At 39.9% G+C, this 22,720-nt stretch overlaps 1 protein-coding gene across 1 annotated transcript in view; it reads right to left on the bottom strand.

The window, feature by feature from the left end:
• Positions 1 to 8,090, bottom strand: part of LOC148349774 (solute carrier family 22 member 4-like) — a 35,558-nt gene extending 27,468 nt beyond the window's left edge. The window contains exons 1-4 of the mRNA XM_088320634.1: positions 7,613 to 8,090; positions 1,538 to 1,720; positions 375 to 478; positions 154 to 308 (exon numbers count right to left, since the gene is read on the bottom strand). Coding sequence (XP_088176760.1) covers positions 154 to 308; positions 375 to 478; positions 1,538 to 1,720; positions 7,613 to 7,819 — 649 coding nt within the window. The 5' untranslated portion in view covers positions 7,820 to 8,090. The remainder of the gene's footprint in view (positions 1 to 153; positions 309 to 374; positions 479 to 1,537; positions 1,721 to 7,612) is intronic.
• Between the last annotated feature and the right edge of the window lie 14,630 nt (positions 8,091 to 22,720).

Here is a 22,720-nt window from a genome sequence, read left to right as displayed (position 1 = left end):
AAAAAAAAAGGAAAGGAATAGGCCGCATCGTACTGTAAGCCACAGCTTTTAAAATGTAGCAAAAAAGTAGTGGCTTTTATTACGGAATCAATGTTTCTTCAATTATTTTTTTGTCATTGATACTGAAATATATTATATGTTTGCAGTACGAACCTAGTACTAATGCCGCCATGTAGTTGGACATTTGTCCCAATCCATTGATGACAAGCAGGACGGTGAACATGGACCAGGACACAGAAAAGACTTGAATGAAGGTGAAGATGGTCTGAAGGGCCAAAGTGGCAAAAAGGATGGGCTTCCTCCCTAATCTGTTGCGGAAAAACACATTATTTCCTGTACGCAAGACTCCGAACAAACACCAATTGGCGTCTTACTTGTCTGAGAGCTGCCCAGCGAAGAAGGAACCGCATAAGATGCCCACAAAGAAAACGGTTGTGGTGAACGGCTTCTTCCATTGGTCATCGCATACCAGGTCGAACTGGAAGATAGACGCCATTCTGAGTTGGAAATTGTTTTTTTTGCTAGCGACTTGTCTTAGCTGCATTCATGGGTTTCCTGGGTTAGTGATAATTTTATTCTGATTGTAATATTGAACACTTACAAAGGACATTGCATAGGATGCTAGTTCGGTTTTTTGACTATATTTGCGCACTGTTGGTCGTTATTTTGACTATTATGAACTGTTATTATCATCATTGTCCAATCATGTTGCTGTTCTTCTATTTTCACACCCTTTAGAGCGGATCTGCTTATGTAACCTGAGATTTTATAAACAGGGGTTAGAGGCCTTTAGAACCGGTTATAATGTCTTATTTAAATACTCACCCTCCTGTTCTCTCTGTAAATTTAAATTTAAATTATGTCTTCTCTCCTTATTTTGAGTGTCTTCTAAACTTTCAACTTAACAGTTAGTGTCTAAGTTTAAAATTTTGCGAGGGCTTTGAAGCATTATATATTGGCTTATACAGTTAGATAAAAAATATTGATTAGACCCACAACAAAGCCTTTGTACGCTGTTTGTGAAAATAAGATATGCTCAATATCAAACAGCTAAACCAGTTATATAATCAATAGAAAACAGTTTGTCTGCAACAATAAGTATTAGTTTAATGCTTTATAAAGGGACGATGTATGTTATTTAGCGTCTCCTAGTGGTTAGAAAAAAACTTTGTTCATTTTAAAAACAACATTGCTTTGACTGATAAGCAAAAATACAGGAAGCATCATGTAAACACGCATTTTTCCAAATACTTGCAGGTAAAAAAAAAGTGTATTTATTTTATACAACATGAGGCTCATCTAGGAGCTGAAATGGTTATCTGCGATCTTGGTGATAAGGTTACCCCCCCAAAATAAAAAAAAAATAAAAAAAATGAGAAGGAAGAAATAAAGAAAGAAGGAAAGAAAGAAAGACAGAAAGAAACAGAAAGAAGTAAAGAAAGAAAGACAGATAGAAAAAGAAAGAAGGAAAGAAAGAAAGAAACATTGGAGACCCCTGGGTTCAGGGATATGTAGATCGTGAACATTGCACAATCACCTCGGTGACAATGGTGGATTCGTAGACATCTTTGCTGTAGATCCAGCCATCCTTGCACGTCTCTACTTCTAAGGAGGTCAAGTTAACGTCCAGCCTCGGGGTGTAGCCCTGGTCCGACAGGTTCTGGACTATGTCGAGGCGGTACCTGAAACAACTGCTGCGCAACTCTTTGCCTTTCACCACCTGCCCGTACAAATGAACACATAGAACTTATACTGGTATCTTTCATTTAGAAGATATTCTCAGGAACTTTGTCAAATAAAGAAATACTTAAAGATTACAAAGAAGCTGACCAATCACGCTGGGGTATTCATGTTCCTGTCTCCTGATAATATCAGGATTTAAAATCAGCTCAAAAATGCAATATTCACTTCTGCCAAAAGTGCCTTTACAAAAGCACATAAGATCACTTTTGTTTTTATTTAAGATTTAAAGGTGGGGTGTATTGTTTGCGGTGTTGTTCAAAAGTTGAAAGTAGATTTTTTTTTTCTCTAGCAAGTAAGTGTTAACAATGCTCAACTGACTTTAAAGAGCCATCATATATATTCTGTCCACAGCCCATATCTGCTTATATCTGACTTTCCCCTTTGGTGTTCCCGCCACAGAGTGCATTACGCTGGAGAAAAGGAGGTGGAGCGGGGGGTGTAGGCGGAAGAAGTGAGCAACTTCAAGCGCGTGCTCGCAGTTTTCTTTTGTTCTGGGATGAAAATTGTGAAAGTAAGAAAAAGGCTATCCAAATGCCAACCCAAACCCCCAAAAAGATAAAAAGGAAAATAATTTATAACAGCGTGTCTAAAAAAGTCACAAAATTGGAAGGCTGCAATGATGATTTCAACCAGAAGATGGTGTCAGCAAGTACAATATTTTGAAGTTACAGACACCACCTGGAACGTGATTATTATTTAACGAGTACTGTAACGCATTATAAATATTTTGTAACACTACTGTCATTACTACATGGTGCATTACTGCGTTATTCCACCACTTAAATGCAGACCATGACTTGCAGTGTTCTGTTATTGCTGAATACCTCTGCATCACTCACGTTGTCATACACAACCCTCGATATGCCAGCGGCATTGTCTTAAGGCTGGGCATGTTTAATTTTGACTAATTTACAGCTATATACAGGTATAAGAGCGCCGTCTTATTCTCAAGCACTAAATACGCAGACGCTGAAATTCTCCTCCTGGATATACTCTCCCTATCGTACGTACACCCATAGGAGCCAAATTTACAACTATAAAATAAAACACATTTTATTCGTCAGATTCTCTTTCTGGAGAAAAAAAGAAAACGTTTTGGACAGTACCCAGAAATTGAGAAGGAGATCTTCAAGTCCAGAGACAAAATGGATATGGAGTATCTTAGCTAAGTGTTTGTTTGCAAGCTCTCAAGATTGAACAAACCAATTAACGCCATTGAATTACCTATTAACGCCATGTATCTCTGTAAATTTGTTTTTTTTTTGTGCACACTTTCAGGCAGAAGGCCCTGTGGAGCCCTTAAATTCAGAAACTTCAACTCATGGGCGTAACCAGCCTATTTTTGTGGGTGCTCAAGTACCCCCAAATTTCAACCAAACAGCCCCCAAATTATAGAATTTTAGAAACTCTGTTTTGAGTAATAACGGACAGGATGAGCAAAAATATAATGATGACATTATATATATAGATAAATATATATATATATTAGTAGTTTGCACACCCCTCATCTGGAACATACGAATGCAAAACAATTCCATACTTGATCGATTGAAATCAAGGGCTGCGTTCCATTCTTCTCACTTTCACTCGCTTTTTGCCCTAGTCACTCGGTTTTGCGCGTTCACGTGAAAATGGGATGTGTCCCAATACTCTCAAGACCGAGGGAGAAGTGTCCTCAACCCATGACATAACCACTTCAGATCGAGAGAGGTCGGTACCGCACTTGGAGCAAAGTGACTACTCAGAAGGCTTTGCGAATTCTCAATATCAACAAACATGGCTGGAAAGGAACCGCACAAATGTAAGTAGTTTTCCACAACTACGCATGTATTTGCAACGAAATATATCAAGATATCTTAGTTAGACGTAAATGCAATAGAAAATCGTATTTTCGCGTTAAAACATGAACATTGCAAAATCGCTACTTTACACAGTGCACAAATCTACCGAGGGAGTCGCAAGAAACTCTTCACACTCAAAACCGTAGAGTTGGATAACTGCAGAAAATCACGGTTCAGCCTATCCCTGTTTTTATCTTAAACGAGTCGTGCTTTTACATCTACCTGTATATGGCCATTCGCTAAAGCAGCATAGTCACAATAACGTTCTGGATATATGCGCTTGTTTACTGCACACAATTTCAGGTGTCGTGTTTTATTTACAATATGATTCTTTCATGCAAGATCAGAATGCATTAGTTTTCATCATGCATCATGAGTAATGTCTCCGAATTTCACGTGGAAATAAAGATGAAACTAATAACTATCACATAGTCCACTGCCTTTTCTGTAAACACATATTAAATGAACTAATTACCTTCTCAAAATGTTTTCCAAATATGGAGACAATTCTAAAGCATATTTGATGCTGGCCAATAGAAGGCTCTTACAGCCATAAGAATAACATGTCAGGTTTGTGTATCTATTCACTATCAAATAATTATCCAGAACACATCCTATAATTTCCTGTCTCACATCAACTTGTTCAGCATCCTATACACAGTTGTTTTTGTACAATACACCAGCATTAAGTAATTATTGTTTTTTCCATCCAACCTAAAGGCCACTGTAGAACGTCACGTGGAAGAGCTGGCCACCATCACAGCTACCACACCATCCACACCACCGGGCACGTCGTCGACATCTTCCAATCCGGCGCCAAACCCCAAATCACCCAGAAAAAAAAGGAAGCACAATACACTCCTTGACTTTTTGAAAGAAGAGTCTGCCAGAGTGAAAAAAAGGCACGAGGAAATTAAGGCCAAAACTGAGCGGTTCCTGATCCTTTTTGGGAAGCTCGTGGACAAATTTCCAGAACAGTGACATCTCTGCAATGTTTCCCTTAATAGGAAAATGTTTTATTTTATTAAGAATTCAATGAAGTTCCAGTTTGTGTTTTCCACTTTCATGGAAGTATTGGTATTTTTTTGTTACATTTTGTGACACATTATTTATTTACTATTATGTATTTCGGCCCAATGCGAGTTTGTTTTTCTGAAAGTGAACTATTATTTAACCTAGAGTGATTTGTAGTTGTTTTCTGTCCAACAGTCACACAATTCACACACAGTATCTCACATCCTTATGAAATAAACCACCAAGGTGTTACTCAAATTAAAGACGTTTATTGAATAGTAATGCAGAAAAGCACAGGATGCAAATGTGGGTCTGACTTCCAGAGCCTGAAACATGGCTTTTGGGCAATTTATTCCCTATTAACTAAGGACAATTCTGTGTACGGTGGACCTGGGAACACTGAAGACCCGTGACACCACACGGTAGGACAGACCGTGGGCCAGCCAATACACGTAGATCAGGACCTCCAGCCATGGTCCTGTTCCCTCTTCAGCAGCTCCTGCAGGGCCCACATGACCTTCTTGCTCAACCTTAAGTCCTGAATGAGTTCTGATTCCACATCGAACCATAAGCACAGGATGGGAACATTCCTGTCCAACCTGTCCATGCTTATGGGATGGCCACACTGGAACACAACAGATAAGATAAACAATTTGGAGATAAATGTGGGCATAGAAAAGAAAAAGACAGCTTTTACTGTGAGGTATGCATCATGAAAAAATGTAGAAATTGTCTTTTTTTATATCCAATGACAACTCTTTTAAATTAAATTCCTTATGAACTAAGGTGTTTGGGTCCTACAGGGAAGTTTGGTGATAATCATGTCAGCTTAAGGGTCAGGTGGACTGTTTGTTTACTTTTCATCGTGTCACACATTAAAGACCCCTACTATATGTCATAAAATGGCATTAAGATACGAATAAGTAGGTTGTCATTTATGTCTACACAAACATAGGGTATTATGTGAATATGCGTTGTACGTTAACCCTTACTGTATTTGACCGAACGGGTCATTTTTTTTAATGAGTGGACGTACCTTGTAAAGATGAATCAGTGCTACATAGCGCCGAAGCAGTCTTCAATATCGCGCATTTCTCCTCCATTGATTGGAGACACGGAAAAGGTGATGAGCTTCCAGGCAATCGGTAATAATACAGCTGTAGAGGGCATTTTTAACATTGCACGGACTCTCCAACTGACACACCACAGGTTGAGACTCAAGGTGTTTACATGTGACGTAGGCCAATACGTCACTGAGGTCTACAGCCAATTCGTATTACGGCCATCTACTCATCTACTGGACTGGGGTGGAACCTTGCAAGTCCCGTCCAATTTCTTAGGAGACAATCTTCACTTTGCACTCCTCTCACTTGAGGGGACTTCCCTAAGGAGGGACCTCACTGGAGGGTTCTCAGGACCAAGTGAGAGGAATGGGATTGGCCCAAGTACTTGACACCGATTCATACCTGTCAACCTCCACGGCTCCATGCCCTTACAAACTGTCGTATTTTCCCTTACAAAATACAAAATCATCTTACACCATATTTTTTTTTCAAACGTCTTTATTTATGTAGTTTAACATGTTATATTGTACAGGTGTTTCGTTATAATAATAATAATAATAATAATTTCCTTTGTATTGTCATTCTTTGTAACAATGTACACAGAACGAAATGTCGATACACCTGATATTGTTATAAACATTTTGTTGTGCGATCCTGAGTTGGTCGACATGAATGAGGTTTATTATAAAAAAAGTTCAAAAATTAAGTAGCTTGGACGTTCACTGTAGAAGGAAAAAAATAGATGCAAATACAATTAAGTAGAATAATACATTTTCTGATTCAAATTATGAATTCATTTTCTGCATTAATTGTTGGTAATATACTGATTAAAGGGATAACCACAAACCTGTCTTTTTTCTTTTTCTCCTTTTATACTTCCTTTTTTTCTTAACTTCTTTATACAACATAATAATTCGTAATATAATGCATCAACGCAAGTGAGCCATTTGCATACCTGTGAACCTGTACGATTTTGCCGTACAAAGTACATTTTTTATGCATTTTAAGACGAGTACGACGTACAAGGAAATCTGTACGGAAAAATGCAAAATTGTCAACGATGGGTACCATCCGGTATACACAGACTATCGTGAAATGGCAAATCAATCAAGTAAAAATAGTTCGCTGCGGAAGCCTCCATTTCGGTTTAATTTTTTTTGTTGCAAACAAAGCGATTGGTTTGATGCTAACGTGCACATGCGCCCTCCGCCTGGGGATTTCTCATCATGCACCATTCCGGAAAAAAAAAATATGTATATGGCATAAGATTATTTTGTATGTGTAAATACGACAGATTGTACGGGCATGGAGCCGTGGAGGTTGACAGGTATGTGCTTGAGAGCTGGCTCTCTTTAATGAGTTGAGCCGAAAAAGCCGGTTCTCTAAAAAGAGGGAGTACTGTGATGAGTAAAACTAAATCTCTTAAGCTCTGGTTAATTAATTAATTCCTTTGATTACATCAAACCGCTCCCTTCGTTTACAACTAAAAAAAAACGATACCGAAATAGAGACTTCCCCGGCGAACTCGTTTGACTTGATTGATTTGCCGTTTCGAGATAGTCGGTGTATACCGGGTGGTACCCATAATTGACAAATTTGCGTTTTTCCTTACAGATTTTTTTCGTACGTCGTAAAATACATAACAAAAGTACTTTGTACAGCAAAACCGTACAGGTTGACAGGTATGCCGATTTTCTAGTTTAATGTTCAGTTGATCTGTGCACGCGCGTAACCTGCCAGCAAACTTCATAAGCAAAACCCTGACTTTACACGTTAACCACGACAAGTTGGTCTCGGTGTAGTTTTTAAGTGTTTACTGACAAAAGCCAAGCCGTTTTGATCAGTTCGGTTACAAACAGCGATGTGTTTGGAGCGATTGAACGACTTTATGGGGTGCAAGTACTGGTGACTATCGAGTTCCCGGAAGAGAAACCTTTGCGCTGTACTCACCTCAATGGGGATGATGGCATCGCGCCAATCTTCCGTCAGATTTTCATCGGGCACTCGGCAATGGTGCGTCGGCGTATCGGCTAAAAAAACGAGCGTGAACGCACCGAATCCGTTAGGGACGATGCTGACGCACAGTAGGAAGAAGACGACCTGCTGGAAGCGTCCGAACTGTCCCAAGAAGGCGACAAACTCCGGGTAGCTCTTCATGGCGATCGCTGAATGTTTTGTCGGTGAGTTGGGGCAGAAAACATAAGACAAAGCATATCACTTAGTACTCATTTCCATAAAGACTGCCATTTAAAGTAGTCAACGCCCCGTAACCCATATGTAACCCATATGTAACCCATATGACCCAGAACCCGAAGCTGCCTCCACTAATCAAAAAACCCAGGGCGGGACGCTTGACAATTCATCGCGTGCGAGTTGAGTGACTGTCCTGTTTCATAAGAGCTGACAGGGGCGTTACCAGGGTGAGGCACCTACAGACACGTTCTGCCCACCCAAAGAAAACCGGATGTAGTGGTGAGAGCAGTCTGACAAACAGGGGGTGGGGCGGTGTTAAGGCTAACAAAAGGAAGAAGAAACAAAATAAAAAAGGAAAAAAATATAATAAAAAAATCAAGCAAGGAAAAAGAATTAAAGGAATAAGAAGAAAGAAGCAGGAAAAAAATAAGAAAAAGAGGAAACATCCAGAAAATAGAGAAAGCTCAGGGGAAAAGAAACAAAAGAAGAAGAAGAAAAAAGGAAAAGTATTAAAGGAGAGACAAAATAAGAAAAAAATAATGTAGTTTGAAAAAGTAAGTTAAACGCTAGGAAAAAATCTAAAGAATAAACAAGAAAAATAGACAAAGAGAAAGAAGAGGAAGAAAGCGAGCTAAAAAATACTTAAAAGAGGAAAAATGAAATAAAAAGGATAAATGGGAAAAGGGACTAAGAAAGAAGAAGAAAGCAAGCAGAAAAATAATCATGGAAAGAGGAAAAATAAAAAAACAACAATAAAAAAAGCTAGGAAAAAGGTGAATAAAAAAAGAAAAGTAAAAATGATATGAAAAAAAGGGGAGGGGCAGCAGGGAATAAGAAGGGGTTCCCTTTTTTTCAGTATAATACTGACAATAGTAATATTTTGCACAAAATAAATTACTACGTTTTTGAAAATCCCATTTTTCTAGTAAATTATACTAAATGTATTTTTTTCACTGAACTTTTGAACGATTTGCCATGAACTTTTAACTCATTTAAACTTTTTTATATTAAGCAACTTTAGACTATTAAAAACATTGCCTTTTAGTGAAAAAAAAAAACTATAAAACACAAGAATACACTACACATAAGGACAAAAAGCTAATTGTGAAACACATCTCCTGAAAAACACCGGAAATAGTGCTTTGCAAAAAAATTGGGGCCAATGATAGTTGTGCCAACTTCCCTTTGCCGGAGCATTTCATATGCTGAAGCTCATGTCTTGCAACGGCTCCTATTGCTGAGTTTGCAAAAAAGAAAAGATGCTAAAGGGTTGTCACGTGACAGGCAGGAATCCACCCAACGCGTCAACAACAATCATAACTGTGTGGGGGTGTGGTGAGAAGGGGGGAGGGGGTGTGGTTATTGCTCATAAGTGTGCGTCTCATGTTCTTGCGGGACCTAAGGGGGAAGCGCTGAAGTGATGAGTCGTTCGCCAACGACACGGCTCTATGAGCTAGCTCCTTGAAGTGAACGACCAGAGAAAGGAAATGCAAGTTCCTGTCAGAAATCTACACCCGGGTAACTCAAGTAAGGTTGCCATACTGAATGGGTGTATTTTTATTGAGCATTCAAAATACAAGCAAAATTGGCATAGAAAAGTCAAAAAACAATACAGCGTTAACGATTTAAGAGAACATAAGGTGCTGTAGAAATACAGAGAAAAAAGAAAATACATAAAATAAAGTAAAAATAAAAATGATGACATGTTTAAAGTAGTCTTAAGTATATTAATATCCATTTGACACTGAGAGTGTTCATCAAACTCAGAGATTCAATCAAAAGAAAACATTCACTTACAAAATTTCGAAAAACAGGTTTACACTGTTTTTTGTGTGGATGTAAAATGATACTGTACATAGGATAAGATTGATTGTGTTTTCATTATTCTTCTCCTGAGTCCAATTGTTACATGATCTCTAGTCAAGTTAGTAGGAAAAGTGGAGATGGCATAAGTAAACCAGAGCTGAACATTCTGACAGAACTCTTGTAAATTTGGACATGAAAGGAACATATGGTCGGTGGTTTCAATATCAATTTTGCAAAATGAGCAGATGGTAATGATAATGATGATGATGATGAACCCATGTGGGGGAAGCAGGAACTGCAGGCATAGGTGCTCAAAACAAGGACAGTATTTATGAAAAAAAATCCGGACCAAAATACCAAACAAATGGGTACTAAATGAGTAATAAAATGCCCAAACAGGAAACTAGAAACAAAAAACAAACTAGAATCAACGACCGAAACTGGAAATGGAAAATGCGAGGATGAAAGTAACAAAGAAACCAGAAAACGACAAACCTGGCATGGTGATGAAAATGAAACTGAGGAAGACAGAAGAACTCAAAATGATCTAAAAGAGTTTGATGAACTTAAATGTCTTTTTAAAGGGTTTAGGATGATTGAGCACAGGTGTGATAATCTGACAAAGAGTGCTAAGGCACGCCCACCTTAGTTACAGTATCCATGTATCAAACGCAAAGTGCAAAGGCACGCCCACCATAGTTACAGTATCCATGTATTAAACGCGGAGCAAGTAGAGTGGCCCAAACAACAGCGAGCGACTCATTAGTCACAATTCCCATTAGAACGGCGGTATCAATTCTTCCTTATTATGAAAACGTATCCCAAAATACAGTAGAAAAGGTTCCCAATTATTACATACGGAGTTATAATTATGGCATCAAGGTGTCCAAAGACGCCTTTTAAGGGTGGATGCAAAATATAGGCAACCAACGAGAAAGTCGGAAGCCCCATACCACACATACAAATAGATTCAGATTTGTGATAAATAATAGTATATAGAGGATATACAAATAAGTGACGCAGTACATCAAATTCAAAAAACAAGTGGTGCTATCACCCGTTCCAAGGCTCCGGCGAGGAACATATGGAAACTTCATCACGAGCATCACAAACCCAATACACCGGATAACAAACTGCACATCCTATCGATCCCATAATTTACAACAGGAGTAAGCAACCTTTTTGGTGCGGAGTGCCACTTTCAAATTTCCTTGTAAATCAGTGTGCCACAGCAGAATTAATGACTCGCACAACATTTTTTTAATATCCAACAGAGCTGTCATTTTAAACCAATCCAAATTTACAACATAGGTAGACATTTTAATCTTATAACTCAGTGTTTTTCAAGCCTTTTTGAACCAAGGTACACTTTAATTTAAAAAAAGGTTCTGTGGCACACCGTCCGTCGAAAAAGTTTGAAAATGAAGTTATGTCAAATATTTTACTCTACTACCTCTTAAGGAGATAATTACTATATAGAAAGAAGAACATGGTACTTAAAATAAAAAAGAATGATGTGTTTTATGTTTTTATTTTTTACAGTGCAATCTTAAACCGCTTTGTTAAACAAATTAAGTTATTAAATGTACTGTGCTACCAGATAATTAGTACATAAAAAGTACATTAAAAATCTACTGCCACCTACTGATATGGATGACTATTACAGTACCTCATCTGAAGAGTGCAAAAATACTGAATAATGGCCTGATTTTTTTGAAACATAAAATTCCAGCGGCACACTAGACAAGGTCTCACGGCACACTAGTGTGCCCCGGCACACTGGTTGAAAAACACTGGTATAACTGACCTATTTATCTTCCACGATTCTTGTTCATCAATTAACTAAAATATGAATGTGAACAACATGTGGAAAGGCCTGTTACCATTCTGACTTCAACTTTTTACCACAAGAATTAACCAGAATCAACCATTCTTCATCAACTATAAACTACAATCAAAAAACAAGTAATATGGTCAGCTACTACAGTATACCTTTCATCAATGATATCTTGTTGCAGAAAATATCAAAACTTGAAATAACAGCAGCAATGCAGAAGGCTATGCGCGTGCGCACACACACGCTTCTTTAAAATATTCACCATCAGTCAATGGTTTTCCGTGCTTTACTATTCAGTGAGCAATTTGTTAGATAGCTTCAGTGGTGGGGTTTTTAGCAGCGACAAAGGTATTTAGGGTCTGTGTTTGTTTGCTACCTGAACACAGCACGTTTTAATGTCTCCGCCTTGAATTCATGTTCATGTTTTGTCCCGTAATGACGTTTAACACTTGATGCGCGAGGTACAACGCTCTCAAGGCATAATGCACAAAACAGCATGGTCATTTTTTTGCACAAAGCCCCAGTCATCTGTCCACGCTGGCTGGAAAGAACGAGATGTTTTCGCTCGAGGAGCCGTCACGATTCGTTTATTTATCGCGCGCGTGTGTTTTGTTGGCTGGGTTAAGACTCGGAGCTCTCCTTTGCGAGGTGCGGCGCAAACACGCGCTGACACACGGAGGGGCGCTAACCTAAATTGTAAATGGTCCATGGTCTGCATTTATATAGCGCTTTTCAAGTAAAGCTTCTAAATGACACGGTGCTCAACTGAAAATGTCTAAATTTCAGGTAAATGCACCTTCAAATTTAAAAAAGTTCGCTCGGTGCCACTGGTTAACCCCTCACGCGTGTCATAGGTTGCCGACCCCTGATTTAAAAGTTTTACTTAAATTCCGAAACGCCACCTTCGCTTGTATTTGTTTTTGTCATGTACTAACGAGGTATGCTAACGAGGGCGCATTGACATACTCAAAGAAAGTGCATGTAAAGCGGCCGCAGTAACTTACAAACTTCTCTCGCTGACAACTAACCTACCCAACAGCAGTGTAATAACTGTAGAACAAATAACTTTGTTTCGGTTCCCATCAATCCTATGCCATGTTGAGATGGTAAAGCGGCTATCATGCCATGTATTGTATGTGGTACAAAAAGGGGCAGGGCGGTCATCTGCCTTGCGTTCTGATCGGCAGGAAACAGCGCTGTCAGATCTATTAATTGGATGCAACTGTTCCCAGTTCAAAACACAAGTTGGGGCCCTCTGGTGGTGGGAAGTATTCCAGACCCTAACTATCTTCAATTTTAAAACGGGATTTTAATAAATCTTTTGATAGATAAATATTATTAACAATTTAAAAGTGTGTTTTGTTAATTTTGGGGGCTAAATGTATAGTTCTCAATCTATTCATTAATGTCATGGTTACTCATTGCGCTCACCTGTGCCCGCTCGTTTGGCGCCAGCTGCTGCTCATTGCCTGATTGATTCCCCTCCCACTCAAACTCAGTACTCCAGTCTGTCCTTGATAGTCCTTCAGCAAACCTCCGCATATGTAAGGCAAGCACTTTGACTCTGGCTCCCGTCTTCATCCGTATCCTACTCGTCTGCTCCTGATTTCCCCTTCGTCTTGAGCTTTTGACCTCTTTTTTTCCACCGACCACGCTCTGATCTCCCGCTCCGGCTATCAACCCGTTTTGCCCAATAACATGACATAATACAGGACACAAAATACGACAAAATATATGATAGCATGCATAAATATATTGAGGTATTTATTATGTGATTTATTTATGTGATAATTTATTTATATGGATTAAATTTGCAGGTATTTGTGTTTATAAAAAAAATTTATTCATGCATATGCTAGGATTGGTTCTACATACTCCAGAGGTACCTAAAAACTGTAAACCCAAAACTGAAGACCCATTTGTGAGTCGAAAAAACCCGACCCTTTTTAGTGAGCCGAGCCGAAAGAGCCTGTTCTCTAAAAAGAAACGGAATTCCCATCACTAGAACTTCAAGCTAGTGCGGTTCACAAGCAGCTGCAGAAACTACTGCATGTTTGACGAGGCGTTCATGTACACCCAATAGCACAGGGGTTGGGAACCTTTGTGACTCAAAGAGCCATAAAAGCAAAATATATTAATTTTATGTTGGGAAAGAGCCACACCATATATTATGAGACAAATTTACTAAATTGCTTAACCCGCGCCCAGACAAAAGCTTAGTCTTAGGCACATTTATTTTTGATGATTTGATAAGAATTATGAAAAGAGAATAATGCCAGAGCCCGTGTCCCAAAATCAACAAACATACCACTTTAAACGCCTCTTTCTTGCAATTACTCAAGATCGGTTAAACTCATTTTGACCCTTTTTTTTCATACATATTGGTTTCAAAACCAGATGCAAGCAGTTATTTTGTAAAAACGTCACAACATCTTGCAAACAGGGAGCCTGATGTGCTTACCTTTGGCGCAGACGGCGTAGGGCGAGAGATGGGAGGGAGTGCTTGCACTTTTTGCATAGCTCCACCCATCCCTCCCACTCACCCAATCAAATAACTTTAAGTTCTCTTTCCGGAGTTTGTTCTGTGGATTCATCATAAGGTATCTGAACACTGAACACAGATTATATAGTGAGCTTTTATATTTTTTTTTGTGATACCTTGACTGTAAATTGTAGTGAAAAACGTGGCCTATATATTCTGCAAAGTACTGCATTGGAATCCATCTCTGGTTTGGCCTTGCGTGTATCCAATCAGGGTTAATCGCTCATATTTTGAACGAGATGGAGAAAGTTTGCATGCAATCAAATTTGTCTCTGAACCTCAGGTTCTCATAGAAAGAGCCATATATGGCTCGCGAGCCATAGGTTCCCGACCCCTGCAATAGCAGATAGCAATAATCAGAATGTGTCTAAAGGCAACCAGCCAAAGACAGGAATATTCATGAAAACAAGGTGATGCATTTTATCTACAACAAAAATTCTACTAATTAAATACTACAAAACTACTCCACAATTACAACAAAACTAAATATAAAATTTAGTGTTTAAAAACAGATATAGAAAAGAAACAGAATAAAACAAGATGGGTCATTTATTTGTGTATCTACAACAAAAATACTAGTACAGAATTACTACAAAACTACTTCAAAATGATTGCAAAACGATATTAAAAATTTAGTGCTTGAAGACAGGGACCTAATATATTTTTGCCTTCATTTTGAAAAGAAAAAAAACACTATAGAGATACAATTAATAACTACTATAGTAAAACTATAACACAAAATACTAATACAGAAGTATTACAACAGAACTTCTATAAAAATACAACTACAGTAATGTAACAAAATTACTACGAAGGAAAAACGACAAAACACGACAGAAATACTAAAAAAATACCCATTGGGAAATACTTCTACCAAAATAAAACAAAATACCACTACAGTAATACTAAAAATAAAAATACTACAACAGAATAATGACGACAAAAAAACGGCAAAAAAAACCTACAGTAATGCAACAAAAATACTACACCCATGCCTTCAGTCCTTAAAAGCATCCACTCGGACAAACCCACAAAGCATTTGTGAGTCGTTCAAGTGCATGCAACGGTGGAGGTCATTTCATCATCCACTCCGCAGCACTGCCAAAGCAGCATTCAATGTCACCAAAGGAGGGCGACATAGTTCAATGTTGTAAGAAACGAGGCGACGACCAATTTTCAACATTCTGAGACGCATATCTTCATGCAAGGGTGCACGTCATCTCATTTTACCCATTGAGTAAGAAAACTGAACTTATTTTCTGAGTAATCTATTGCTTTCAAACTTTACCTGAACCAGTACATCACACATTCAGAAACATTGTGAACTCTATGGAGGTTTCAGATCATCAAACGTGTCTTCACTGTCATCATTTGTCAAAGTTTATAAATACGGCACCAACGCTTTTAGTTTGGGGGCCACGTGGTAGAAAAAGCATACTCTCGGGGGTCAGACCCGTAAAAGAGAAATGGAAAAAAGAGAATGAAAGAAATGAAGACAAAGAGAGAGGGAGATAAAGAGAAAGAAAATAGAGAAGAAAATTATAGAGTGGGAGGGGGTGGAGAAAGATAGAGAAAGGCAGAAAAACAAAAGGAGAAAGAGAGAAAGAAGAGGAGAAAGAAAAAATAGAAAGTCAAAGAGATCAATAAATAGAAAGAAAGAGAAAAAGAAGAGAAAGGAGAGCAAATTAAAAAATAAGATACAGAGAGAGAGGGAGGGAGTAATTGAAAGAAAGAGAGAGAAAGAAACAAAAGAGAAAAGGAGAGAAGAGAAACACAAAGAGATAAAGAAATGGAAAGAGGAGAGCCATTCAAAAGGAGAGAAAGAGAGCGACACAGAATGAAAGAAAAATAAGAGGGAGAGAGAAAGACAAGAGAGAGAAGAGAGAGCGTTAAACAGAAGAAAAATAAAGAAAGCTAAACAGATAAGAAAAAATAGAGAGAGTAAAACAGAGACAAAGAGAATGAGAGAAAGAGACAGAAAAGAGAAGTTGCTACTGACAGAAAGCGATAGAGAGGCACACAAGGAGAAAGAAAATGATAAAAAAGAGGAGAAAAAGAAAACAAGATTAAAGGAGAGAGAGAGAGGGGCAGAGAAAGGGAGAATAAAACAAAAGAGAGAAAAAGAGAACCGAAGTGAAAGAAACAAAAAGACACAGACAAAGAGAGAAGAGAAAGAGGGAAGAAAGAGAGAGAGAGATGTAAGGAGAGAGAGAGAGGGTGAGAGCGAGGGTGAGAGAGAGAGAGATAGAGAAGAGAGAGAGACAAGTAACAACCTGACAATAAACGTTCACGAGCATTCAAAAGTGTTGGTCAAATTAGATTGCGCACAGACAAAAAGACAAAAAGAGAGGGGAAAAAAGAGAGAAAAGAGAGAAAAGGAGAGTCAAACAAAAGAGACAAAAAGAGAGTCTGAAAGTAAAAGACAAAGAGAAACAAACATAGAAAAAAATTAAAGAGAGCGCGAGACAGCAAGTGAAAGTACAATTGAGAGGAAAAAGAACAAACGAGATAAAAGACAAAGAGAGAGAGAGAAATAGAGAGAGAGAGAGGGAGAAAGAGAGAGAGAGAGAGAGAGAGAGAGAGAGAGAGCGGGAAAGAGAGAGAGAGAAGAAAGAAACAGAAAAAAAGAAGAGTGAAAGAGAGACAAACAGAATAAGAGGGAGAGAAGAGAGAAGCAACAACCTGATGAACAGTAAGCGTTCACGAGCATTCAAAAGTGTTGGTCAAATTAGATTCCTCACACACATTTTTTGACTGGATTATGATTTTCTGAGATAGCCCACTTAGGCTGTCTTTTAGTTTTTTGACTGGTTTTATTTGCAGTCAATGAGAACTCTAAGCATCTAAGCAAAGGACATGTAATAAGTATTGGCGCTAAAATTCAAATTAAATGGCACTGAACATTTTGTTTCTGAAGGCACAAAATTGCTTTGAGGAAAGAAAACAGTACGCTTCAGTTAGTTTGAGTGCTTCCAAATTAAAGATTGGTTTAACTTTTGGAGTCAACTTAATTTAAATGCACTCCTACTTTAAAATTATAACTTTAATTTCAGCTTGTAATTTAGTGCCATTTCATATTTAACAGCATACTCATAGCGGTTGTTGTTTTTCTAGTGTAGTTTCATCCCTTAAGGGACATCGTATATTAGTTAACGCCTCCTAGTTGTAGAAAAAAACGTTGTTGTTAAAAAAACATCTTGATTTGAAGGATAAGCTAAAACACATGAAGTATCAAACAAACATAAATTGTTACAGTGTTCTATTTTGTTTCTATTGTGGACATTTGTTAGTAGTTTAGTGCCTACCTGTTTGTTTGTTACTTTGTTCGTTGCATGTGCGTTTCCATTTCCGTTTTGGTCTTTGTTTCTGGTTTGAATATTGTCAGGTTTGATTTTGTTTGCACCTGCTATTTGTTCTAAAACGCCTTGTTTGTTATTTTGTTCCTGTTTTTGTGATTAAAAAACATCCTTTATTTGAGCATATCTGCTTCCAGTTCCTGTTTCCCCGTATGTGGGCCCAACCCCAAAACCTCACAAAATATTTAATACGAAATGATGAAATTTTATATATGACTCCCCATTTAAAAAAAAAAAAAAGTTTGTGATCTATTGAGGCTCTAAAAACTCGTCACTTAAGGCTCTTTCTTATGGGTTGTCATTCTATGGAATATTTGTTTTTCCCATTTTTTTTCCTTTTTCCTTTTGTAAGTCTTTCTTTCTGTCGTGATTGCCAATTTGGAGCACCTGCAGTGGCTTGATTGGCGCCAACAGCCCGGACAGCTGATTGGTGTACACTCCCTGTTTAAACCCCCGGCTTCCTCTTGTTTGCTGTCAGATCGCTGCGAACTGTTGCATTCCGCTCAGTGAGCATTCCTGTACAACTCAGTTTTGCTAAAGCCTTTTTTCCTGCCTGATCTTCGTTATTGACCTGTTTCTGGACCTGATTACGCCTGTTCTGCCCGCCTCCTGTTACCTGACATGTTTTGCCCCGTTACCTGCCTGCCTCCTGCTACCGACCTCGCTTATGAACTCGTAACCGTCTTTGATCTCCAGCCCCGGCCAACGACTTGCCATTCCCGCCTGTCTCCGTTCCTCCTCTTCCGACACGGAAGTGTCACTCCCACCTCGCTCGTTCCTGTTGTCCGTCAGCCCTCGGATAAAGCAAGCAAGCCTTTCTCTCCCTCTTTTATCGATAAAAACTGAGAAAACAAGCGCTATTGGGTCCCGTCTCCGTTCCTGGTTTGTGACACTTTCCCCAACTTTTTTTTTTTTACAAGATATACTTAAAATAAAAAATTATATATATATATATATATATATATATATATATATAAATATATATATATATATATACTGAAAAGATGTGGTGAACTTCAAAAAAAAAAAAAAGACATGATGAAAGTTCATTGTTTTAAAAATTGACATGTTTGTTTATGATGTGATCCTCATACAGTCTGCTTACGTTTACAAGGTTCACACACTTTTGCTTACCGATATTGACAGTATAGTTCCTTACAATATTGCTTACCTTTGATAAATATTTACCTCTAATCTGGTAATGAATATTGAAATGTATGTTTTCTATAAGCTCATACTTACCGAAGAGTTATTGCGTATTTCAGATTAATGCTACTGTTTGTGTCCTATTCTAACAAAAAGGGAATATGTGGTGTCGTGTAATACACTCCCCTTCCTGCGGTGTTGCTGTATACTAATGTGCAGCCTTGTACTTGTGCTTGAGAACTACCGAAGAAGAAGTGAAGTAAACACTCTAGATAGATAGATAGATAGATAGATACTTTGTTCATCCCCGAAGGGAAATTCACATTTCCAGCAGCATCCCTGAGCTGAGAACAATCAAGAACAATCGAAAATAACACGGGAGCTGCTGGAGTGGCTGCCATTCGTGACGGCGCCGGAAGAAAAGATTCAATTTGAATCATTTACAAACAAACAAACAATTTTAATAAAATGGGGGGAAAATAATTTCTGATACTGATATAACCAGGTAAAACTAATTTTAAGTTACCTGTCCAAATGAATGTTGTGCCATCTCACCTTTCCCACTCTCTCTCCTCTCACCTTTCCCACTCTCTCTCCTGCAGTTGACTTGCTGCTGCTCGCTCCTGAAACTAATACTTACCTCTTTGTGTATTGTGCAGTCCCTTCTCAAGTTTCTTCATCTTCCTCGTACAGACTCCCATGTTTGAATGTACTGTCCGTGCCTGTCTTGAATCTACTACAATCCTACTACAACCCTACTACATACACAACATATTGGCGACGAGGATGACTTGTATCGGAATCTCACAACCCCCTGCTTTGCTTGAAACCACGGGTGAGCCTACGATGTTGTGCACCACGTGGATTCAGATGTTCGAAAATTACCTGCTAGCATTGACTGCAAACGACATGCCGGACAAACGAAACGCGCACTACTGCTGCACTGTTTAGGCACAGAAGGGCAGAGAATTTTTCTTTCCCTTCCCGACACTGACACGTCTTACAAATCCGCCTGTGATGCGCTAAAAACTTTCTTTGTACCGAAGATGAATGTCGTGGCTGAGCGTAGCAAGTTCCATCAGCGTGCTCAGAGACCGGGCGAGACCACTGCTCAGTTCATTGCCGCATTGAGGGAATTGATTACTAATTGTGACTTTGGCACGTTTGCTGATGATATGATTAGGGATCAATTCATTGAGAAGATGTCCTCTTCGAGGATCAGAGAACGCTTGCTGTTGGAAACTGACTTAAAACTTGACAAAGCGATCACTATTGCTACACAGATCGAATCCGCTATGGCAAAAGCGAAGGCTATTGCTCCTGTGCACGTGCCCGACGCTCCTGTGAAGCTCGTGCAACAAAGAGATAAAAGGAATCGGAGCAGCACATATACACAGCGCTCTTCTCAACACAAAACCTGCTACCGTTGTGGCTCCAACTCTCATCTAGCAAATGACCCCAAATGCCCTGCTAAAAATGCAAAATGCAACCAATGTGGAAACAGTGGTCATGATCAAAATACCAAAATGTGGGACATTTTGGTAAAGTGTGCCTACTCGATCAGTGAGAGAAGTTACTGTCCCAGACCTTACTGTGTGTCATGTAGCCCCTACAGCTGCAGTCCCAAAGCGCCTTACGTGTACAGTTGCTCTCCATGCGAATGATGAACAGTCAATTACTACTGACCTGCTTGTGGACACAGGTTCAGCAGTCTCAATTCTGCCAGAGAGAATTTACAGACATTCATTCATGCACGTCCCTCTCTCAAAGCCTACTGTATGCCTGGTGACCTACATGAAGAAGCCAATTCCAGTGTTGGGCTGTCTTCAACTTACTGCTACATACTGCAACCAGAGTGCACATACTGACTTCTACATAGTTCCTGACGGTACTCCACTATTGGGAATGGACCTTTTCACTGCACTTCGCCTTCACATACAAGATGGGCAGATTGCAACACCTGCCGCATCAGAGATGAGTCACACTGTCAACACTACAAATGCTTTGGGCGTTGCTACAGGTTTTATACACAAAGTTAAAGTGCGTGCTGATGTGCCTCCAGACCAGCGAAAGCTACGCAGACTCCCATATGCCGTGCGTGACAAGGTGTCGGAGGAGCTGACGAAACTGGAAACTGATGGCATCATCGAGAGTGGACGCGTCTGCCTGGGTGTCGCCTCTGGTGGTCGTGAGCAAGAAAACAGGTGGCCTTCGTGTGTGTGTGGACTTACGTGAACCAAACAAGGCTGTGGTGATCGACAGTCACCCGCTGCCACACATTGAGGAGGTGTTCACTGAGCTCCGTGGTGCTACAATGTTTTCCACGATTGACCTACAAAATGCATACCACCAAGTGCAGCTACATCCAAGCAGCAGAGATCTTACAGCGTTTATAACACAAGATGGACTGTTTCATTTCACACGAGTGCCTTTCGGCCTGGCATCAGCACCCAGTGCCTTTCAACGCATGATGTCTCAGATCCTGGCTGGTCAAAAGGGTGTGCAGTGCTATTTGGACGACATCATTGTCAGTGGGGAGACGCCTGAAATACATGACGCCAGATTGAACGCCGTCCTCAATCGTTTACAGAAGAGTGGGCTGAAGCTCAATGCTGCAAAATGCCACTTTAGAAAACCAGAGTTGTGCTTCCTTGGGCATCTCATCTCTGCCTCTGGTCTACAACCAGATCCTGGCCATGTACGGGCTGTGGTTGAAGCTCCCCCTCCACACAACGCTCAATCTCTGCGATCTTTCCTAGGCCTGACTGCGTGGTACTCCGTGCTCTACTCAGACAGTCTGCTACATTCCACTGGTCTGAAGAGGCGCAAGCGAACTTTTCAAAAGTGAAGGAGATCATCACTACTAGCTCTGCACTCGCCTTGTTCGACCCTTCCCTGCCAACAGTCGTGACAATAGATGCGTCAGACTATGGCATCGGTGCTGCGTTGACACAAATGAAAAGTGACATAGAACAGACCATTGCATTTGCTTCCGGGACGCTGACTGCATGCGAGCGGAACTACTCAACAGTTGAAAAAGAGGCTTTGGCATGCGTCTGGGCGACTGAAAAGTGGCGTACTTATCTCTGGGACCGTCACTTCACTTTACGGACTGATCATAGCCCTTTGACCACTCTACTCACAACCAAAGGCCTTGGACGTGCAGGCATGAGAATAGCTCGCTGGTCTGCTCGCCTGCTGTGTTTTAACTACACAATCGAATACAAACCGGGACCTGAGAACGTTACTGCAGATTGCTTGTCACATTTGCCTCTTCCCATCACAGACGACAACGAGGAGATGGAGTTGCAGATGGTAGCTGCTGTGTCTCCTGATTTTGCTGCAGTCACTGCTGATGAGCTCTCCAGTGCGTGTGAGGAATGTCTGGTGCTACAGAAGGTGCTACACTACATGCAGAAGGGATGGCCTCGTACTGCAAAAGGCCTTGACCCCCTCATTGTGCCATACTTCCGTGTGCAAAATGAGCTTGCCGTGCAGAACAGTGTCATTGTGCGTGGCACTCATCGTTTACCACAACAGCTACAGGAAAAAATGATCCAACTTGCTCATGCTACACACCAAGGGATCGTTCGCACAAAACATAGACTGAGAGACTTGTACTGGTGGCCTGGAATGGATTCTCAGGTTGAGCTCGCCATCAAATCATGCACCACCTGCTTGCAGCATGACAAAACCGCAGCCACACGTACTGCTCCATTACAGCCTGTGCCTACCCCAACTGCTGCCTGGGAAAAGGTTGCTGTGGACATTGTTGGTCCTATTCACTCTGCGCCTGCTGATTGCCGCTTCGCCATCACCTTTATTGACTATTACAGCCGATGGCCTGAGATTGCCTTCTGCTCAAATGTTACTTCTGCCTCTGTTTTGACTTTTCTTTCCATTGTGTTTAGCAGAGAAGGTAATCCACAGGAAATTGTTACTGACAATGGCCCTCAGTTCGTGCCGACCGAGTTTGAAGCATTCCTTATTGACAGGAACATCACACACCGTCGCAGCTCTGTGTACTACCCTCAGGCCAACGGTGAAAATGAGCGTTTCAACAGTCTTCAAGGACTGTCTACAAACAGCCAACATCGAAGGTAAACCACTTAAAGCCTTCTTCACTGAGTTTTTACACACTTACAGAGCCACACCACATGCCAGGACTTCAGTGTCCC

Source organism: Urocampus carinirostris, chromosome 17 (assembly GCF_059441175.1).
Source record: "Urocampus carinirostris isolate Australia breed hairy pipefish chromosome 17, RoL_Ucar_1.0, whole genome shotgun sequence".
In the NCBI taxonomy this organism is placed as follows: domain Eukaryota; kingdom Metazoa; phylum Chordata; class Actinopteri; order Syngnathiformes; family Syngnathidae; genus Urocampus; species Urocampus carinirostris.
Note: the sequence above shows the minus strand (reverse complement) of the source record. Positions and strands in the feature narration are given on the sequence as shown.